Source organism: Saimiri boliviensis, chromosome 3, assembly GCF_048565385.1.
Source record: "Saimiri boliviensis isolate mSaiBol1 chromosome 3, mSaiBol1.pri, whole genome shotgun sequence".
Lineage (NCBI taxonomy): Eukaryota > Metazoa > Chordata > Mammalia > Primates > Cebidae > Saimiri > Saimiri boliviensis.
In genome coordinates this window covers 84,022,106-84,041,374 of record NC_133451.1, presented here as the reverse complement: position 1 = coordinate 84,041,374, position 19,269 = coordinate 84,022,106, and the positions used below count along the sequence as shown (strand labels likewise).

General features: G+C 32.7%; 1 protein-coding gene across 2 annotated transcripts in view; it reads right to left on the bottom strand.

Moving 5' to 3' along the window:
• The window catches only part of CCSER1 (coiled-coil serine rich protein 1), a 1,354,615-nt gene that overhangs the window by 550,959 nt on the left and 784,387 nt on the right, over nucleotides 1-19,269 (bottom strand). The window contains exon 10 of one of the 2 annotated variants that reach the window (XM_074396448.1): nucleotides 10,656-17,564. The exons of the other annotated variant lie outside the window; for it this stretch is intronic. Coding sequence (XP_074252549.1) covers nucleotides 17,418-17,564 — 147 coding nt within the window. The 3' untranslated portion in view covers nucleotides 10,656-17,417. Of the gene's footprint in view, nucleotides 1-10,655; nucleotides 17,565-19,269 lie in introns of those variants that run through there. 2 annotated transcript variants of the gene reach the window in all.

Here is a 19,269-nt window from a genome sequence, read left to right as displayed (position 1 = left end):
CTCTTGGCTGTAAAGGTGGTTCGATATCCTTAGAATTTCAGAATCTGCCTCAAATTACTCAACATGAAACATATCAAAGCCTTAGAAAACTGTATGAAACTTTTATGTTCACATGTCATTGATTGCTAAATGGAATTCTTGGTGAATGCATACAATATATATTCTGTAGTTTATTCCAGTGTTCAGTACTTCATTTTCCAATTTGGAGATGCTGTGTCTAGCCAAGTCTGTTGATTAGTTTACTTTCAAGAAGGGAAAGTAAAATAAAAACAATGACAGAAAAAAAAAATAAAAAATAAACAAAACACAAAACAGACCACTAGTGTGTGCCAAATCTTGCTGGAGAACCTCATTGTTTACTTATTGTAATGGCTTCTAATTTTCCATGTATTGTCAAAGCTTAAAATAAGTAGTGAAAATACCAGTAACAAATACAGTATGTGAGAGTTGCAGTAATGCAAATGAAACAAATTAGCCATCAAGTCTATTATGTTATTATAAGTATTTATAGTTTTCATTTCTAAAAGGCAAAAATTAAATGTAAATATTACTGGAACCCTCCCATAACACAGACACATCAATTTTAGAAATATCACTTTATTTTATCTTATCAGATAAAAAGATGATGATTAGCACCAGGAATCACTGGTTTGATTTAATGGAATCAAAATTTCCTGCCGACCTTTTACAAAGACATGACTATTGAGCCAGTTAAACTGGTAGAATAAGAACAAAAAATATCAACATTATGTTAAATGAACTAATAAAATGTCAAGAGACCAGGACATACAAGTTTGTTTTTCTGTTTTTGTTTTTGTTTTTGTTTTGTTTTTGAGACATGGTCTCACTCTATATCCCAGGCTGGAGTGCAGTGGTTGCAACCATGGCTCACTGCAGCCTTGACCTCCCTGGCTCAAGGGATCCTCCTGCCTCAGTCTCCCAGGTAACTGGGACTATAACAAACACCACTATGCCTGACTCAATTTTAATTTTTCAATTTTTATTTTTCACAGAGATGGTGTCTCACTATGTTGCCCAAACTGATCTCAAAATCCTAGGCCCAAGTGACTCTCCTGCTTCAGCTTCCCAGAGTGTTGAGATTACAGGCATGAGCCACTATGGCTGGCAGTTTAACATTCTTTATTCCAACTTAGCAAAATTGTGGAATTTAGTTCTGATTTTATGCAACATATCCTCTTTCTTATAATTTCTAATAAAATATTGGCTAGATCTGTGAAAATTATAAAACCTGAATATTTCAAACATTAGAGGATATTAAACCTCATAGGGTTTACATAAATAAATTTTACTCTACTTAGTAATATGATTTTGTTACAGCAGTACTTATCAAGCTTATCCTCTGGGTACCATGAACAGCTGAGGTGAATGAATTTGCATCCTCACAGATCTGTAAGAAAAGTCCAAAGCAAGCTGCTATGACCTGTGCAACATATTTTTATGTCTAGTGCTACAGATTTTTTAAACAGTGGTAATTTTATACAATAAAAATATAAGTTGAATTAAAAAGTAATAAAAATCAATTTTTTTCCTCCTAAATTATCTAGCAATTTAATAGACCTGAATATGAACGAGTGTCTTGGTACAAGTAGAACATATTTAAGAAATTGGGCAACATTTGAAAATCTCAAAACACTGGGGAAGTTATATTCCAAAAGGTTTTGTTTTGAACCATATAAAAAGGATGCTTGGAATTAAGACCTACAGGAATAGGTAAATCCAGAACAAGACAAAACAGTCACTAGGCAAATGTCATAAACAATATCATGTTTTCTTTAGATTTTTTGGTGAATTATAAAATATTCATATGAAACTAAAAGACCCAGTCAAAGTGCTATGAAAGGGCTATGGATAAAGGGCACATCCAAAAAGGAAGGCACTATTCTGAACACCAGATACAAAATGAAACATGAACCACAAAATTCTACTTGACTTGCAAAACAGATGAACTGTAAAGGCCATATCCTGCCAGACAAACTTAAGCTTAAAATCTTTAGCACCAATTCATTCATATATATATTTTTCTAGATAGAGAAGCACAAGCTGATTTAGCAGTTAAATCCATAGACTGCTTAAGCTCATGGACAGTTCTGGCAACTGATCTAATTCACGAATTCTGACCAATCCCTGCCTAGACTTCATTTAAGACCATATGCCCCTTATAACCTTATGTCCAATCCAAGGCCCGCAAACCCTACATGAATCTTCCCTTATTCTCTCTCTCTTAAGCAGGTGCTCTTCCTTACTCAGCAAGTTTACTAAATCCAACTTTACGTGATTCACAGGTTCTCTGAAGAGTATGCGGACTTTAGCAAATATCTTGTAATAATATCAAAATTGTACAGATAATCATGCCAATGATTTATGGTTTTTCCCTTGCAATTTAAATTTAACTATCTTCTCATGCCAAAAAGTGCTAGTATTTCTCCAGCCAGTTTTTTAACCAAGACCAACTCAAACTTGATGACTGACACAGTTCCTCAGATTTTATTCTGATCATTATTGCACGTGGTTTAGTGTCTAACCAGCCTCTACTCTCTAAGTCTGATAACCTCAGTCTTTTTCCTCTCCTATTCACTTGGCGTGAAAGGCTTCTTTGATTAAGAGATCTCTCTAACTGATCCAGGCATATCAAATATTTAAATACAGGTTCATATATGTACTCTACATTTTCTTAGCATTTTTGTTTCAGAAATAATCAGGTGTTTTAAATTCATTTATACAACTGAGGACATTCAACCTTTCAGACTACCTTGTACAACTTTTGACTTCTACTCAAATAGAAATATTCACAAATATTAATGCATATTTAAAAAACCAAGGTTAAAAAGTTACCAAAAATTGATTCAAAAATTCTCCTTGGAATAGTGGCAAACATTGGACAACGATAAGAACTTTGGTTTTAATAAGTAAAATTTACACTACAAATAGTGCACATGCTTTGATTTACCAAATTAAGGCATACTTAACATGACAAAAATCAAACTGATGATGCTTTATGACTTCCTTTACATGTCGAATCAATTCATCTTACATGTTCAGCTAAACTCCTAATAGACTGTCAGTTATGGGTTCTTATAATGCAAAAATAATATTCACCCAAAATACACTAACTGATTTACTTAACATTATTAACTAGCACTATGTCTAATCACTCAGTTATTGAATAAGAAACAAATTCGACCCTGAATGTATTGATTAACTGTTGTAATATTTTTGCTGTCATAAATATGGCTCCTAACAACATTTTGTTATTCACTAATTGAACAAGTCATTCTGTTTCTTTTCATTTTTTTCTTTAATTAACACATTCCTAAAATACAAGTAGGTAGTCAACAGCTGCAGGGAGAAAATTAACTGGTGAATTACAGTTTTATCAGTTAAATAGAAATGAATGGCAGCAAAGAGACATGTCATTCAGATGATGTATAATAAAAAGGAAATGTATGTATTACTAATACTGAGAGTCCACAGGAAACTCTTTCATTGCCAAAAATAAAAAATAAAAAAAATTAGAAGGACTTTTTGTATGGCAGATCACAGAGCTGCGGACAATGAACAGAGATTTAAGGGAGGCACTATTATATTGGTGATAAAGACAGACTTAATTTGGAATTTCACTTTTGCCAATATTAACTGTGTGATTTTAAGAAAGTAATATTAAGTCTTTACAGCTTTGTTTTCTTATCTTAAAAAGTTAGCCAGATATTTTATTAAATGTAAGAATAACCACTAAAGAAGAAAAAAATATCCAGTGGCTTTCTAAACAGTAAAGGTAAAAATAAGGAATAAAAGCATATCACTTCAACAGAGGCAAGGAAGAAGAATAAAAAGAGGCCAAGAAGAGAAGCAAGAAACAACAAAAAATAAGATGTAGGTCTGTCCAAATATCATTAATTACAATTACAAAAAAATACAAACAAAAACTCACTTAATAACAGATAATTTTGAAAGTATATTTACAACAATTTTTTGGTGTTATATTGCTTACCAGATACACATCTAAAATTAAATGACAGAGAGAGGTTGAAAGTTATCTCTTCCACTCCCCGTCTAATTCCTTCTCAATCCAAAAGGTGTCAGGCAATTATTCTGCCTTCACCTTTGTCACTGGCCACAGCCTTCAGCTTCACTTAGCCAAGGGAGACGGAAGTTAGGGGCAGGGTTTGGAAATAAGTCAGAGAGTAGAATTTAAGGCAAAACATATTAATAGGAATATTTTGGTAAACTACATAAAGAAATAATAATTCTCTAAGATACTAAGTCTGTGTACACATCTAGAAAGAGTGTCAATGTTTATTTTTAAAAGAGATGCAATGGATATAACAAATTTTATTTTATTTTTTCATTCTAACACACATTTCTACATTCTTTAATAACTAGTGCTTAGTAATTCCATCAACTTTTTCCCCCTTAGTGCTCATTGGACACCATTCCATTAAAAGAGATCCTGATCAGCTTAAGTCAATAAGTTAGTGATTGGTCCAGGCATGAGGGCTAACTCATCTAAAGAGACATTTGTTTAGACTCCTCTAAATTAAGTCCCCTTGCATTTACCATGTTTTCAAGGTGTGAAGTTGTTTTCTCTACTTATAGCCATATTGCAACCAAGAGGGGAGACATTAAAGCTATTGGCAGCCACTACTAGAATCCTGCTTGGATAATGTACAGCAAGGAGACAGATCCTTGCCTACATGCAACTAGAATCAAGTTATACCATTTATTGCTTAAGCCAATTTGAGTTCTCTATTACTTGAAAATGAAGGAATTGTGACTCTATTTTTCTTTAAGTTCACTGCAAGGATAAAGTGAGATTATATTAGTTATTAACATAGTACTTGGCACATTGCACTTTCTCAATAATGCACATTTAAGAACAAATGGTGTGTAAACAGCTTAGAGAACAAAAATTGCTTCAGTGGTTGGTATCAACAGTCATTCTTATCCAGTATGCATTTCATCTTACTTCAATTCAGCAAGTACTTATTCATTTGGGAATTAACCCAACCAGTACTGGAATTTATTACAAAGAAGGCATTGTGCCCAGGACTGTCATTTACACTGAGAAATATAATAATGGTTACTTCAGCAATGTTCCTGATACAAAAAGAGAGAAACCAGTACTTTAGTGAATTGAATTACTGGTAATCTCTCAAGGAGACAAGCATTTAGAGAATCGTATAAATAGTGTGTGATTATGTGCCAAACTGCATGGTATCCAGGCAAATGAGTGTAATAGATATTCCACTAAAGGAAAATAACAGTTCACAGAAAGATGAAATATTCTCACTAGAAAAATGCCTGAGTGTTAAATTTCATTAGGTAACATTACAGACTAAGTGTGTGAGAAAAGAATGTCTAATAGCCCAAATGCGTAATTTCTACATCCTTCCCTTTGATGCTTTTTGTTTTTTGATATTTGTAAGTTACTTCTTTCCTTAAATTAATTTGGATTGTTAGTCTTGCTTGAAAACACCAAGATCTTGCTTTATGAGGTTCTTTTGGGTTCTATGTTATTAATAAGCACTGTTAAAACAGGACTCTTCAGGTATTTCTAGTAATACAAACCTCTGGAGAGAGTACACAAAAGATTTAGAGAGAGGATCACAGATTTTCAGTGATTGAAGATACCCTGGAGGCCACATATCCAGCTCTCTACCCAAATTATTTATAGTAAATTTCACAAAATAACAAAGTTGCTGATTTCAAAAATTGTTTATTATATAAAGAGAAAAAATTAAATTAGACTGGGAATTTGAGGTAGTAGAAATATGTTTTTTAGTCAAGGAAAGAATTATGTGTGAATACATAATCATTAAAAACAACATGAGATGTCTATTCTCTACAAAAAGCTGACAACTTAATTATTGATTACATTTATCCAAGGGCAAAAAAATGGGATTCAAACGGAATTGCTTTTATTTTAATATACTCCAAACTGTTAAAAGGTTATGATAGTGATTCATGAAGGAATGTGTTTGGGTCTCTGTGCTGGAGGCAGGGTGGAATGAATATGCATTGCCTAAGTCATGCTGCTGACTGGTAAATGAGAGGGTTTAAGGAGAGGGAGATTGACTGAGGTCACGGACACCTGAGGAAATGCACTTAGATGCACTCCTATAACTATCAATTGTGTTCTTGGCCTAAAGGTGTGAGTGAGTATGGGTTCACTGGTCCGCTTCTTATTTTGAGTTGTTTTGTTTTGTTTTGGCTTTAGGCTGTCAAGCCTCGGGAACCTATTACCAAAGTCTTATTAGAGAAGATATTTTCTTACTCTTTTCAGCCATGTACGTTCAAAGGAATGACTTTATTTTCTCCTTTGTTGACCTGTTAGTGGAATTTTACTTTCTTTCATGATAGCAGTTTGTTTATTTTAGGCACTTTCATATTAGTGTGTTGTAGCTTATGATATTTTGCAGAGTTCGTTGTTGTTGTTTAGATACTATCATTTACTTGTTAAAATATGGAAGAGCAAATGGCAGCCTTTCCTTTGCCCTGACCCTATTGGATCTTGTTTAGCATTCTATAATATCCTTCCCATTCTGATCCTAGATTAAGCCTTGGTTAAAATCCCAAATTACATGTGAGAAGTTAATTTTAAAAAAATCCTGTTAATTTATGCACATTGCTATGAACTGAGTATTTGTATTCATGTGTAGAAACCCTATAGCCCAATGTAACAATATTTAGAGGTGGGGCCTTTGGGAAATAATTAGGTGTAGGTGAAGTCATGAGGATGGAGCCTCCATGAATGAATTATCACCATTCAAAGAAAAGGAAGACATCAGAGTTCACTCTTTATGTCATGTTATGATACAGGAAGAAGGTAGCCATATCTGCAAACCAGGAAAAGAATCCTCACCAGATATAAGTCTCCCAGCATCTTCATCTTGAATACAGATTTTTAAATTGTGAAAAACATTTGTTAAGCCACCTAGTTTATGATATTTTAATACAGCAGCCTGTATTGACTATGACACCCATTTTATTAAAAAAAGTCTCTGTTTTAAGAAATATTTGGACTTACATCGATTCTCCAAAATCTAACTGCCTAACTTAGGCCAGTCAACAGGAAGAATTCAAGATTATGCAAGGGTGCAAGAACAAAGAGACAAGCCTGCGCTCAAATATAGCTACTCTTGTGCATCAATTTTGGGACTAAGAATAAAGTGCTTTACTTCTCTTAGCCTTAGGTAGTGCATCTATAAAAATGTTTATGACATCCACATCATTGAGGAGACCTCATTTATGCTATGCTAATTGTTATTACTGTTTGACTTGATGAGTCTTCTTTGTCTGAAAGTGCCTTCCTCCTTCAGACCTCAGATAGTTATCCTCTTGAACTTGGGTTCCCCATCAAAAACAACATTCTTCCAAGATGGATTTGAACTATTTTCAGTTTAAGTGTTCTTTAAAATACTTGTTGAGTGTCTATATGCGACAGGAACTCCTCCAGGTCTTTGGAGTTTATGAGTAAATAAAACAAAACCTTTCCCTTGTCATGTTTTAATTTTATATTTAAATAGCTACTTCATTTTCAAGGAGCTCCCACCTACAAACATCATATGGTTGTTTTGGGGATTAAACATGATCATCTTTGCAGTATTGTATCTTTGAACCATCAACAAATGTTGATTCACTTTCAGAATGGAAAACCTTTGGTTTTACTTTAAATAATATTCAACTTCAATAAATTTTCTTCCGTGTATAAACTGTATTTATTTGGATTTCCTTATAAGCAGATTCTGAGAAACACATTTGAGTACAGATAGCTCAGTTAGGAGCTGATACTAGGAAATACCTATACTTTTTCCTAGTGAAAAGGGGAAGAAAATAAAAATAAGTTTGTATTGTCAAATATGTTAGCAACATAGACAATTAAAGCCTAATCCCACCAGGAAACTCCAAATGTCATTGTAAATCTCACATTTCGGCATCTGCCCAAAGGGTTAGAGAGGCGAGTATTTACCAACTTCTGTAATTGTTTGAGGGCTTCCCCTAGAGAGAGTTAATGGCCTTCTACTTCAGGCCTTACTGCAGAGCCCTCCTGGCAAAAGTGATAGCTGACTGGAATTTGCACCCACAAGCATAGAAATGATAATTAATCAAGGCATATAGGTAGGTCACCAATAGCATGCACTACATGAAATTCTAGATAACATTCATTATCACGAAAGAGTAACTGCTAGTTAGAGTATTTACCTCTTAATATAGCTCTGTGGCAAAATCTGCTCTGGAATTCAAAATGGGATCTGATTTCTCTATTTAGTCCAGGCCTTCATCCTGACATTCCTTCCTTCAAGTACATCTTTCTATGGCTTCTCCATAATTGATTCCTACTTTCCCTCTCTCTCCTCTCTTCTGGCTCCTGCCCCACTCCCTTCATCTCACCATCATAAAATAAGAGCAAATCCTATTAGCTCAGTCTCCAAGTGTTCTTAATACTGACACTTGGTATCACTGCTATCACAACCCAAAACTGCAATAGCATCTTAACTAGTCTGCCAGTTTCTACTCTGTACCTTCTAGGATTTATTGTTCACCAAGAAGTCAAAGTGATTTTTAAAAATCATAAGTCAAATCACATAATGCTTGTGTTCAAAACTTTCTTTTCTCACTTATTTACACCAAGACCTACGAGGCATCACTTGTTCTGTGTACTCGAACAACCTTAGATTACTTATCTCCTACAGGTCTCCCCTGCTCAGTCCACTGCAGCAGGGCACACTCTCTTTTCTCAGAGCTATCATATATCCCCATCATTTCTTCAGATTATTTACAGGAGCTCCTAACTGGTGGAGCTCAGGACTATACAGTTTGAATTTTCAGAACCAGTGTGCCAGGCCTTTTGCAACACTGTTGCTAGTGCAATTCCTGAAGGTCTTGCCCTTTAAATAAGGTCTCTGATTAAGTATCACCTTTCCAGAAATAACTTTGCTGAGCATTCTATCTAAAATAGCATCCACCCTGATTATTTATCCGTACTAAACTTTAAGCATTTAATGCTATTCATCATCATATCCCATATCAATTTATTATTTTTTAGTTATAGTTTCATCACTTGAAAATAAATTCCATGTGGACAGGTACTTTACCTGCTTTGCTTACAATTATATCCTCAGCACCTAGAATGGTGCTTATCAGTCAGCATATGCTAGGTTATGCCTCATTAACAAAACAACTCTGACATGTTATGGCTTAACACAGTGAGAGTATCTTTCATCTCAGTCTACACAGCCAATGTAAATGTGAAATGGAGCTCTATTCATCACGGTCACTTAATCACCAGACACATAGGCTCCAATGGCCATGTCATCCACAATCACTTTGATATATAAATTTATTCAGAAGTGACACAAGTTAAGACTCCCACTCACATTTCATGGGCTAAACAAAGTAGCCATATGGCAGCAGGTGGAGAAGTGTAATTCTCTCAAGTACCCTTGGGAACAGCCTTAATAACTACCAGAAGTCCTTAGCTTATATTAGGTAATCAGAATGTACTTCCATAATGAAAAAATAAATTGGCAGGTTGAATAGGCTACACACCATGTGAACAAATTTGAAGACATTTTTCATAACATCTATCTAGAAATACATGTAAACATACTACATTAAAATATAAAATATTTTATTAAATAATTAGTTCATGAGTATAGGACCTTATCTGTTACATTCAGATCCCTAGAACCTATTATTCTCAATACATGGTAAGCCCACAATATATCCTTCATGAATGACTAAATGAATAAATAAGTATAATGTGAGAACTGTACTAGTATCTAATTGGCTTTGCTTTCAAAAAAATATTTAAAATACTTTGTATATATGCACACCTTAAATAAAATTTAAAAATATATAAATATATGTATATACACACATATTACAATAAAGCAGTGCACAATGACTCATTTTACATCAGAAAGTGTAACTTAGAACTATGGAAAGAATTGCTGTTTTGTTTTAGGATGCCAGGAAGTTGTTGTTTGCTTTTTTCCCCTCTTCCAGAATAAATTTATAATTCTATTCAATATTTATTGTACTTAGGGAGACACTTAACCTTGTTTTTAGTTGTCATAATGTTTAAATATATATTTTGTGACAGTAAAAGATTACCTCCAAAATGGAATACTGGCATCCAAAGAACTGTTTTTGAAGTGAAATTTTATAGAAGCAAAACTTCATCACACAGATTTCTAAAGACTGTCACATAAACAGTTCCCATCAATGACTTCTTCACAAATCATGCATACAAAATATATAAACTTCACATTTTCCAAGGGAACATCATCTAACCTAACTGAAGCAAAGGGCAAGATTGAATTTGGGTCTATAGATTCCTCATTACAAAGCTAATTTTGAGATTGCAATTTCAATCTCACTCTTACTCATTCTTGTTCAGTCTACAGAATAATTATTATTTTTATATTGAGAAGCTATGTGAGGACATTCAACACATTCTCTGAATTTAAATTAGATGATTGTAATATAAATACATTAATTAACTGCAGATTTAATGAAGCAATAAGGAAGAAAAGAAAATAATAGACATTCTGGAAAGACAGACTCTTGAGAGGTATTTTTAAAGTAGCAGATCAGGATCTACTTATGCATCCTGACTGCAAACTTGTTTATAGAAAGTATTTATTGAGAGCTTTCCATAATTCAACATTGTTCTGGGAGCTCTGTGTACATTAACTCTTTGAATTCTCACAAAACCCAATAAAAATATTATTATCCTATTTTTTCTATTGAGGAATGCAAAATATAAATGATTAAGCGACTTATTTGAATATACCAAGATAGTAACTTGGTTTATACCCACACAGTTTGGTTGCAGAATCTGTGTGCTAGGTCATTTGCTGTTGGTTCAGTCCCTGAAAAAGCATTCTATGAAAATATTTGAAAATATCTACTCATATTTTAAATCTAGACTATAGATCAATGAACATCCAGCCATATGTTTCATGTATCAGATGTAATTTGCAGATATCAGAAACCCTTAATGTATATGTATTGCAACTATTATCAGTTAATTAATGACATCACTGAATGCCTGTTGAGTACATCATAGCACATAGGGCAGTGAAAAGGAATTGAGAATATTATAGCATTAAACAGATACCAACAAAATGAAAATAATATGTAAGTAATCATTATAATGTTTGCTTATCAACTAATCTATCATCATCTATTAAATGTGTATAAATGATGATGGAGTCAATATGCCAGACCAACAAGTATTGACAGTAAAATAGAGTGGGAGTAGGAAGGCAGATATATAAACAAACAATTACAATATAAGATTATGTATGCTATATTAGAGGTTCATTCAAGTTATAAGAAAGCAAGATGAAGATGCTTCACAGAGAAAGTATCTTTGAGCTAAATCTAGAAGAACGAATAGGAAATTATCTGTCTAGTTAGTGTACTCCCATTCATTCACATATATGACATACGTGTGTTCGCATATATATATATATATATATATATATATATATAATTGCAAATATACCTGTTCAAATTTATATGCCAGTATAGGCAATTTGAAATTATGTAGAAAATTCAACCCCATCAATTCAAGTACATGCAATCATTATGTAAATTAATATATGCATTTATATGTAATACAAATACATATGTATTTATATATATAAACATGTTACAGATTGCTTTTAGCTGCAAGTATCAGAATGCATAATGAACCAATGGCTTAAACAAGTTAGGAATTTAGTTTTTTATTTTTATTTTTTTGCCAATATCAAGGTACATGGCCCAGGGCTGGGACAATCTTCAAAATGATATCAAGAATCCTGGTGCCCTCTGTTTTTCTGCAAAGCCTTCCTTAGCATGAGGCTTTAGTTTACATTGTGTTCTCATTGTCACAAGTTAGTTGTTTTACCTGCAGCATTAGATTTTTATTCCAAAGATGAAGAAGGAGAAAGGCAGAGAACAAAAGGTGGGTACCAACAAAAACTAAACCATTTTAAAGAAATTTTGGGGAAGCTTCACTCAATTTTTTCTATTTATATTTTTATTAAGTACAGCTGTATCTCATGCCATCTCTACTTTGAAAGGCTGCTGAATGAATGCTAAGAATGATGCCTATCTAAAAAGAAGTTCAAAATCTTGCTAGTAGAGAAGAAATGGCAAATGGTTTCAGAGAGGAAATTTACTGTGTGTATCTCAGTAAGGAACAGTCATAGAAAATTAGAAAACTATAAAGTATTATGGATAAATAATTATCAATACTTTCATCACCTATACTTGCAGATAATTTAATAATCTGAAGTCTCTGGAAATATTTTCTTTGGGACCATTTCCTTTATTTTTATTTATTTACAGTATAACTACAGCATACTTTATTTGAATATTCATTTGTTGTTGACCCTGTAGATTAGTTTTAGATTTTCAATATTATAAATAATGTTTCAATTATTATTTTAATATTAAAATATATACATAATCTTGGTTTATATTTTCAGGTGGATTTCCAGAAATAGAATTACTGGGTTGAAGGCTATGACTATTTTTTTAATCCTAATTCTTACTGCCAAACTGCTTGACCAAAAATTATTGCTACTTACTTTATAATAGCTAAGTATATTACTTGATATATAACTGAATTAGATATAATTTTAAAGCCTTTTATATTTTATACATAAAAAATGAAATCTTATTTTATTTGCATTTTGGTAACTGAATATTTTTCCACTTTCACTTTCTTCCTGACTTGTGTTTTGAATTTGTTTTTTGTAAATTATACATTTATTTCCTTTTCTTATTAATTAATTTGATCCAAAGTACTTTTCTTAATAATGTGTCTAGTCTTTTATGGTAAATTAAAATACTAATTCTGCCTATCAAAATCTGTGGCAAATATTTTCCTTAGGTTAATTGACTTTTCTATACTAATTATGCTTGTAACACAAAAAATAGAAATTAGAGCAAACTGAACCAATTTCGGAGATAAACTTCTGACTTTTTAAAATGAAGTCGCCAATACAAAGGGAGTTAAATGAGACGTTAAGGTCACACAATTAATAAAAGGCAAAATTAGATTTAGACATGTTACCTACTCTAAATTCCCGGTGAAAGTCTCTTTTCATCATCCAACATTCTAGAGCTTTGGGAATGTAATAACAATAAATAACATCATTCTAATTTATCATAATTAATATAATGACAAATTGTTTACTTTCAAATAGTGTTACAAATATATATAGGATAACTCTTTGTTTTAAACAAACACATTGCTAACAAGGTAAAAATGTATAAGTAATAATGTGATGTTGCAATATCCTTACATAGTAACTGGATTTTCATCTGTTTAGCAACAAAAATAACAATGACAACGAGGACCATAAAACTACTAATAACATAATGATGTGGCAGAGAGAAGTTGCAGTAACTAGACTTAGAGACTCTGTTTCAATGTTTGATAGTTTCATTACTCATTAGGTGTCTATTATTGAGATATAAATCACATACCATAAAATTTACTCTTTCAGTTCTTTCATTCTTTTATTATTTAGAAAAATTATATTGCATAAACTTAAGGTGTACAACACAAAGTTTTTGTGCATAACAGATAGTAAAATGGTCAGTATAAACAAGTAAGTTAACATATCCACACATCTCAATTTTAAATTTCGCAATTATGTGTTTTCTTAGTATATCAGAATTGTTCAACATACACCGCTAATTCTAAGAAATTTTCTTCATCTGAAAAATAAACCCAAAACACATCAGCACTCATTTCTTATTCTCCCTTCTCCTAATGCCTGACGAATGCAAATCTACTTTCTGTCTCTATGGATTTGCCTATTCTGAACATTTCATATAAATTGAATTATACAATATGTGACCTTTTGTGATAAGCTTCCTTTAGTAAACATGTATTTTCCAAGGTGGATCTATATTGTAAAATAGATCAGTATTTCACTATGTGTTAAGGCTGAAAATTATTCCATCATATGGACATAACACTTTGCTTTATGAATTCATCAGTTCATGTCTATTTGGATTATTTCACTTTTGGCTATTAATAATGCTGCTATGTACCTTGAACACAAGTTCTTGTGTGAACATAAGTTTTTATATATTGGGTGTACACTGAAGAGTGGAACTGGTAGGTCATTTGGTAATTCTATGTTTAACAGATTAAGAAAGCATCTTACCATTTTCTAAAGTGGCTATACCATTATACAATCATATCAATCATGTAGGAGGGATTTTTCCACATACTTGCCAACAGTTGTACTTGACTATCTTTATTATTATTATTATTTAGCTATCCATGGGTATGAAGTATTATTTCATTGTGATTCTGAAATGCATTCCCCTAATGGCTAAAGGTGCTAAGAATATTGTCATGCAATTATTTATATATCTTACTTAGAGAAAAATATGTTTATGTATTTTGAATACGAGTCTGTTATCAAACACATGATTTACAAATACATTCTTCCATTCTGGGGAGTGTATTTTCACGTTCTTGAAAGTTTTGTTTTTCTTTCAAACACAATTATCCCAGCTTTATCAAGTTGTAATTGAAAAAATAAAAAAATATATAATTTGAATACACAATGTAATGTTTTGATATATGTATACAATGCAATGTTTTAATATATGTCTACATTGTGAAATTGTTACCAAATCAAGATAATTAACATATATTTCACCTCACATACTTTTTTGTAGATCTTCAGAACGCTTAAAATCTACTCTGTTAGCAAATTTCAAGTATACAATACAGTATTGTTAAATCTTGTCACATTGCTATACATTACATCTCCAGAACTTATTTATCCTGTGCAACTAAAACTTACACCATTTATTCAAATGCCTCCTAATTTCCTACAAATCCCAGCCCCTGAAAACCACCATTGTACTCGCTGCTTTTATGAGACCATGATTTTTCAATTTTACATGTGAGTGAGATCATGCAATCTTTCTGTGTCTGGCTTACTTCACTTAGCATGAATGAACCAGGAACACATTCTTATTTATTCATGTTGCTGCAAAATGACAGGATTTTCTTTTATATGGCTGAATGATATTCCATTGGGGTGTGTGTGTGTGTGTGTGTGTGTGTGTGTGTCTATTTCTGTATCTCACAGTTTCTTTATCCACTCATCCGTAGGCAGATATTTAGGTCATTTCCATGCTTTGGTTATTGCTAATAATACTGCTATGAATGCAGAAATGCAGATATCTCTTTGTCATACTGAATTCTTTTCCTTTGATATATATCCAGAAGCAGAATTGCTGGATTATATGATAGTTCTATTTTAATTTTTTGAGGAATCTTCATACTGTTTTTCATAAAGGCAGTAACAACTCACATTCCCACCAACAGTACACAAACATTCCTTCTTCTCCGCAACCTTTTCAATACTTGTCATCTTTTGTCATTTTGACAACAGTTATCCAAACATCTGTTAAGTGATATCTCATTGTGGTTACGATTGTATTTCCCTGGTGATTAGTGATATTGAGCACCTTTCCATATAACATATAAGTTGGCCTTTCACATATCTTATCTGGAGAAATGACTGAGTCTTTTGCCCATTTTTTAAATTATACCCTAAGCTTTGGGGTACATGTGCAGAACTTGCAGCTTTTTTACACAGGTATACATGTGCCATGGTGGTTTGCTGCATCCATCAACCCATTATCTACATTAGGTATTTCTCCTAATCCTATCCCTCTCTCCCCTAGCCCCCCACCCCAAAACAGGTCTCAGTGTGTGATGTTCTCCACCCTGTGTCAATGTGTTCTCATTGTTCAACACACACTTATGAGTGAGAACATGTGGTGTTCGGTTTTCTGTTCTTGTGTCAGTTTGCCGAGAATGATGTTTTCCAGCTTCCTCCATGTCCCTGCAAAAGACATTAACTCATCCTTTTTTATAGCTGCAGAGTATTCCATGGTGTATATGTGCCACATTTTCTTCATCCAGTGGATCATTGATGGGCAATGGGGTTATTTCCAAGTCTTTGCTATTGTAAACAGTGCTGCAATAAACATACAAGTGCATGTGTCTTTATAATAGAATGATTTACAATCCTTTGGGTAAATATCCAGTATTCAGATTGCTGGGCCAAATAATATTTCTATTTCTAGATCCTTTAGAAATCACCACACTGTCTTCTACAATGGTTGAACTAATTTACTCTCCCACCAACAGTGTAAAAGCATTCATATTTCTCCACCTTCTCTCTAGCATTTGTTGTGTCTTGATTTTTTTAATGATCACCATTCTAACTGGTGTGAGATGGTATCTCAATGTGGTTTTGATTTGCATTTCTAATGACCAGTGATGATGAGCTTTTTTTCATGTTTGTTGGCTGCATAAATGTTTTCTCCTGAAAAGTGTCTGTTTATATCCTTTGTCCACTTTTTGATGAGGTTTTTTTCCTGTAAATTTGTTTAAGTTATTTGTAGATTTTGGATATTAGTCCTTTGTCAGATGTGTAGATTGCACATTTTTTTCCCATCCTGTTGGTTGCTGGTTCACTCTAATTATAGTTTCTTTTGCTGTGAGGAAGATCTTTAGTTTAATTAGGTCCCACTTGTCAATTTTGGCTTTTGTTGCCATTACTTTTGGTGTTTTAGTCATGAAGTCCTTGCCTATACCTATGTCCTGAATGGTACTGCCTAGGTTTTCTTCTAGGGTTTTTATGGTGTTAGGTCTCACATTTAAATCTTTAATCTATCTTGAGTTAATTTTTGAATAAAGTGTAAGGAAGGAATCCAGTTTCAGCTTTCTGCATATCACTAGCCAGTTTTCCCAATACCATTTTTTGCCCATTTTTAACTCAGGTTATTTTTTTTTTATACTATTGAATTATTTGAGTATCATATATTTTAGATATTCACTCCTTATGGGATGGATAGCTTGCAAAGATTTTCTTCCTCCCATTCCTTAGGTTGTTCTTTTACTTTGTTGATTGTTTTCTTTGCTGTACACAAATTTTTTGCCTTGATGAAATACTACTTGTCTATTTCTGTTTTTAGTGCCTGTATTTTTGGGGTCACGTCTCAAAATCATTGCTCAGTCAAATGTCAAGCAGCATTTCTCTATATTTCTCCTAGTGGTTTTATAGTTTTAGGTATTATGTTTATTTAACAGACTTTGAGTTGGTTTCTATATATAATGTGAGATAATGGTCCAGTTTCATTCTTTTACACATGGATATCCAGTTCTCTCAATATTATTAATTGAAGAGACTATTCTTTTGTTTTCCTATTGTATGCTTTTGTCAAAGATCAGTTGACTATAAATGTGTAGAATTGGCACTTTTGTCAAACATCAGTTGACTATAAATGTGTAGAATTACCTCTGCACTGTCTATTCTGTTCCATTCTTTTACACATCTGTTTCCACAGTAGTACTATGCAGTTTTGATTACTTTATTTTTGTAATATATTTTGAGATCAGGAATTGTGATGCCTCCAGCTTTCTTCTTACTCAAGATTCCTTTGGGTATTCTGTACCTGTTATAATTCCATATGAATTTCAGAATTGATTTTTTCTGTTTCTGCAAAAAATGAGAAGAGATTTTGATAAATAATGAGTTGAATTTAATCACTTTGGGTACTATAGATACTTTAAAAATATTAATCTTTCCAGTCCATTAACATGGGACATCTTCATTTATGTGTGTCTTCTTCAGTCCCTTTTATCAATGTGTTATAGTTTTTAAGTGTACACAGATCTTTCACCTTATTGGTTAAATTTATTCTGAAGTATTTTGTTCTTTCTTATGATATTGTAAATGATGTTGCTTTTTAAATTGCATTTTGGATGTCTGATTATTCACGTATAAAAATTGTATAAATTTAAGGTGTATAACAAGGTACTTTGATATATGTATACAACTGATTTTTAATTTTGATTTTATATCCTGTGACTTTATTGAATTCTAACAGTTTTGGGTGGCATCTTTAGTGTTTTCTTCATATAATGTCAGCTGCAAATGAGACAATTTTTCTTCTTTCTTTCTAATTCGGTTGTCTTTATTTTTCTTGTTTAATTGCTCTAGATGGGACATACAGCACTATGTTGAATAAAAGTGGTAAGAGTGGAAACCTTTGTCTTGTTGCTGATCTTAGAGAAAAAGCATTGAGCTTTTCACTGTTTAATATAATGTTTTCTGTGGGTGTTTCATATATGGTCTTTGTTATGTTGAGGTACATTCTTTCTCTACCCAATTTATTGATAGTATTTATCATGAGAAGGTATTGAATTTCATCAATTTTTTTCTCTGCATCTACTGAGATGATCTGCTTTTATTTTTCATTCTGCTTATAAGTTGTATGACATTGTTTTTTATATGTAGATATATTCCACAGTTAAATCCCACATGACCATGCAGTATAGTCCTTTTAATTTGTTGTATTCTAGTATTTTGAAAAGGAATTTTACATCTATGTTCATCAGGGATATTGGCCTGTGGTTGTCTTTTCTGGTAGAATATTTGTGTGGTTTGATATCCACTGTAATTCTGGCCTGGTAATATCGGCTTGGAAGAATTCTACCCTCTTCAGTGTTTTGAAAGACCTTAAAAAGTGCTGGCATTAATTATTTTTTAAATGTTTGTGGAATTCACTAGTAAAACCATCTGGTTGCAGTCTTGTCTTTGTTGAAGAGCTTTGGATTATTGATTCAATCTCTGATATGGTTTGGTTTTGTATCCCCACCCAAATCTCATGTTCAATTGTAATCCTCAATGGAGGAGGGGTATGGTGAGAGATTATTGGATCATGGAGGTGGATTTACCCCTTGTTGTTCTTGTGATAGTGAATTTGTTCTCATGAGATCTGGTTGTTTAAAAGTGTGTGGCACTTCCCCCTTTGCTCTCTCTCTTCTGCTCTACCAAGTGATGATTGTGCATGCTTCTGCTTCACCTCTCACCATGATTCTAAGTTTCCTCAGGCCTCTCTAGCCATGCCTCCTGTACAGCCTGTAGAACCATGAGTCAATTAAACTCATTTTCTACATGAATTATGTGGTCTCAGGTATATCTTTATCATAGTGTGTAAACAAACGCAATTTTGTTGATCTTTTCTATTATATTTCCAGCCTCTACTTCATTTATTTCTGCTCTGATATTTAATATTTCCTTCCTTCTGCTAATTTTGAGCTTAGTTTATCTTTTTCTAGTTCTTTCATGTATATAGTTAGGTGGTTTATTTGAGGTCTTTCATTTTATCTTAACATGGGCATTTATTAATACAAAATTC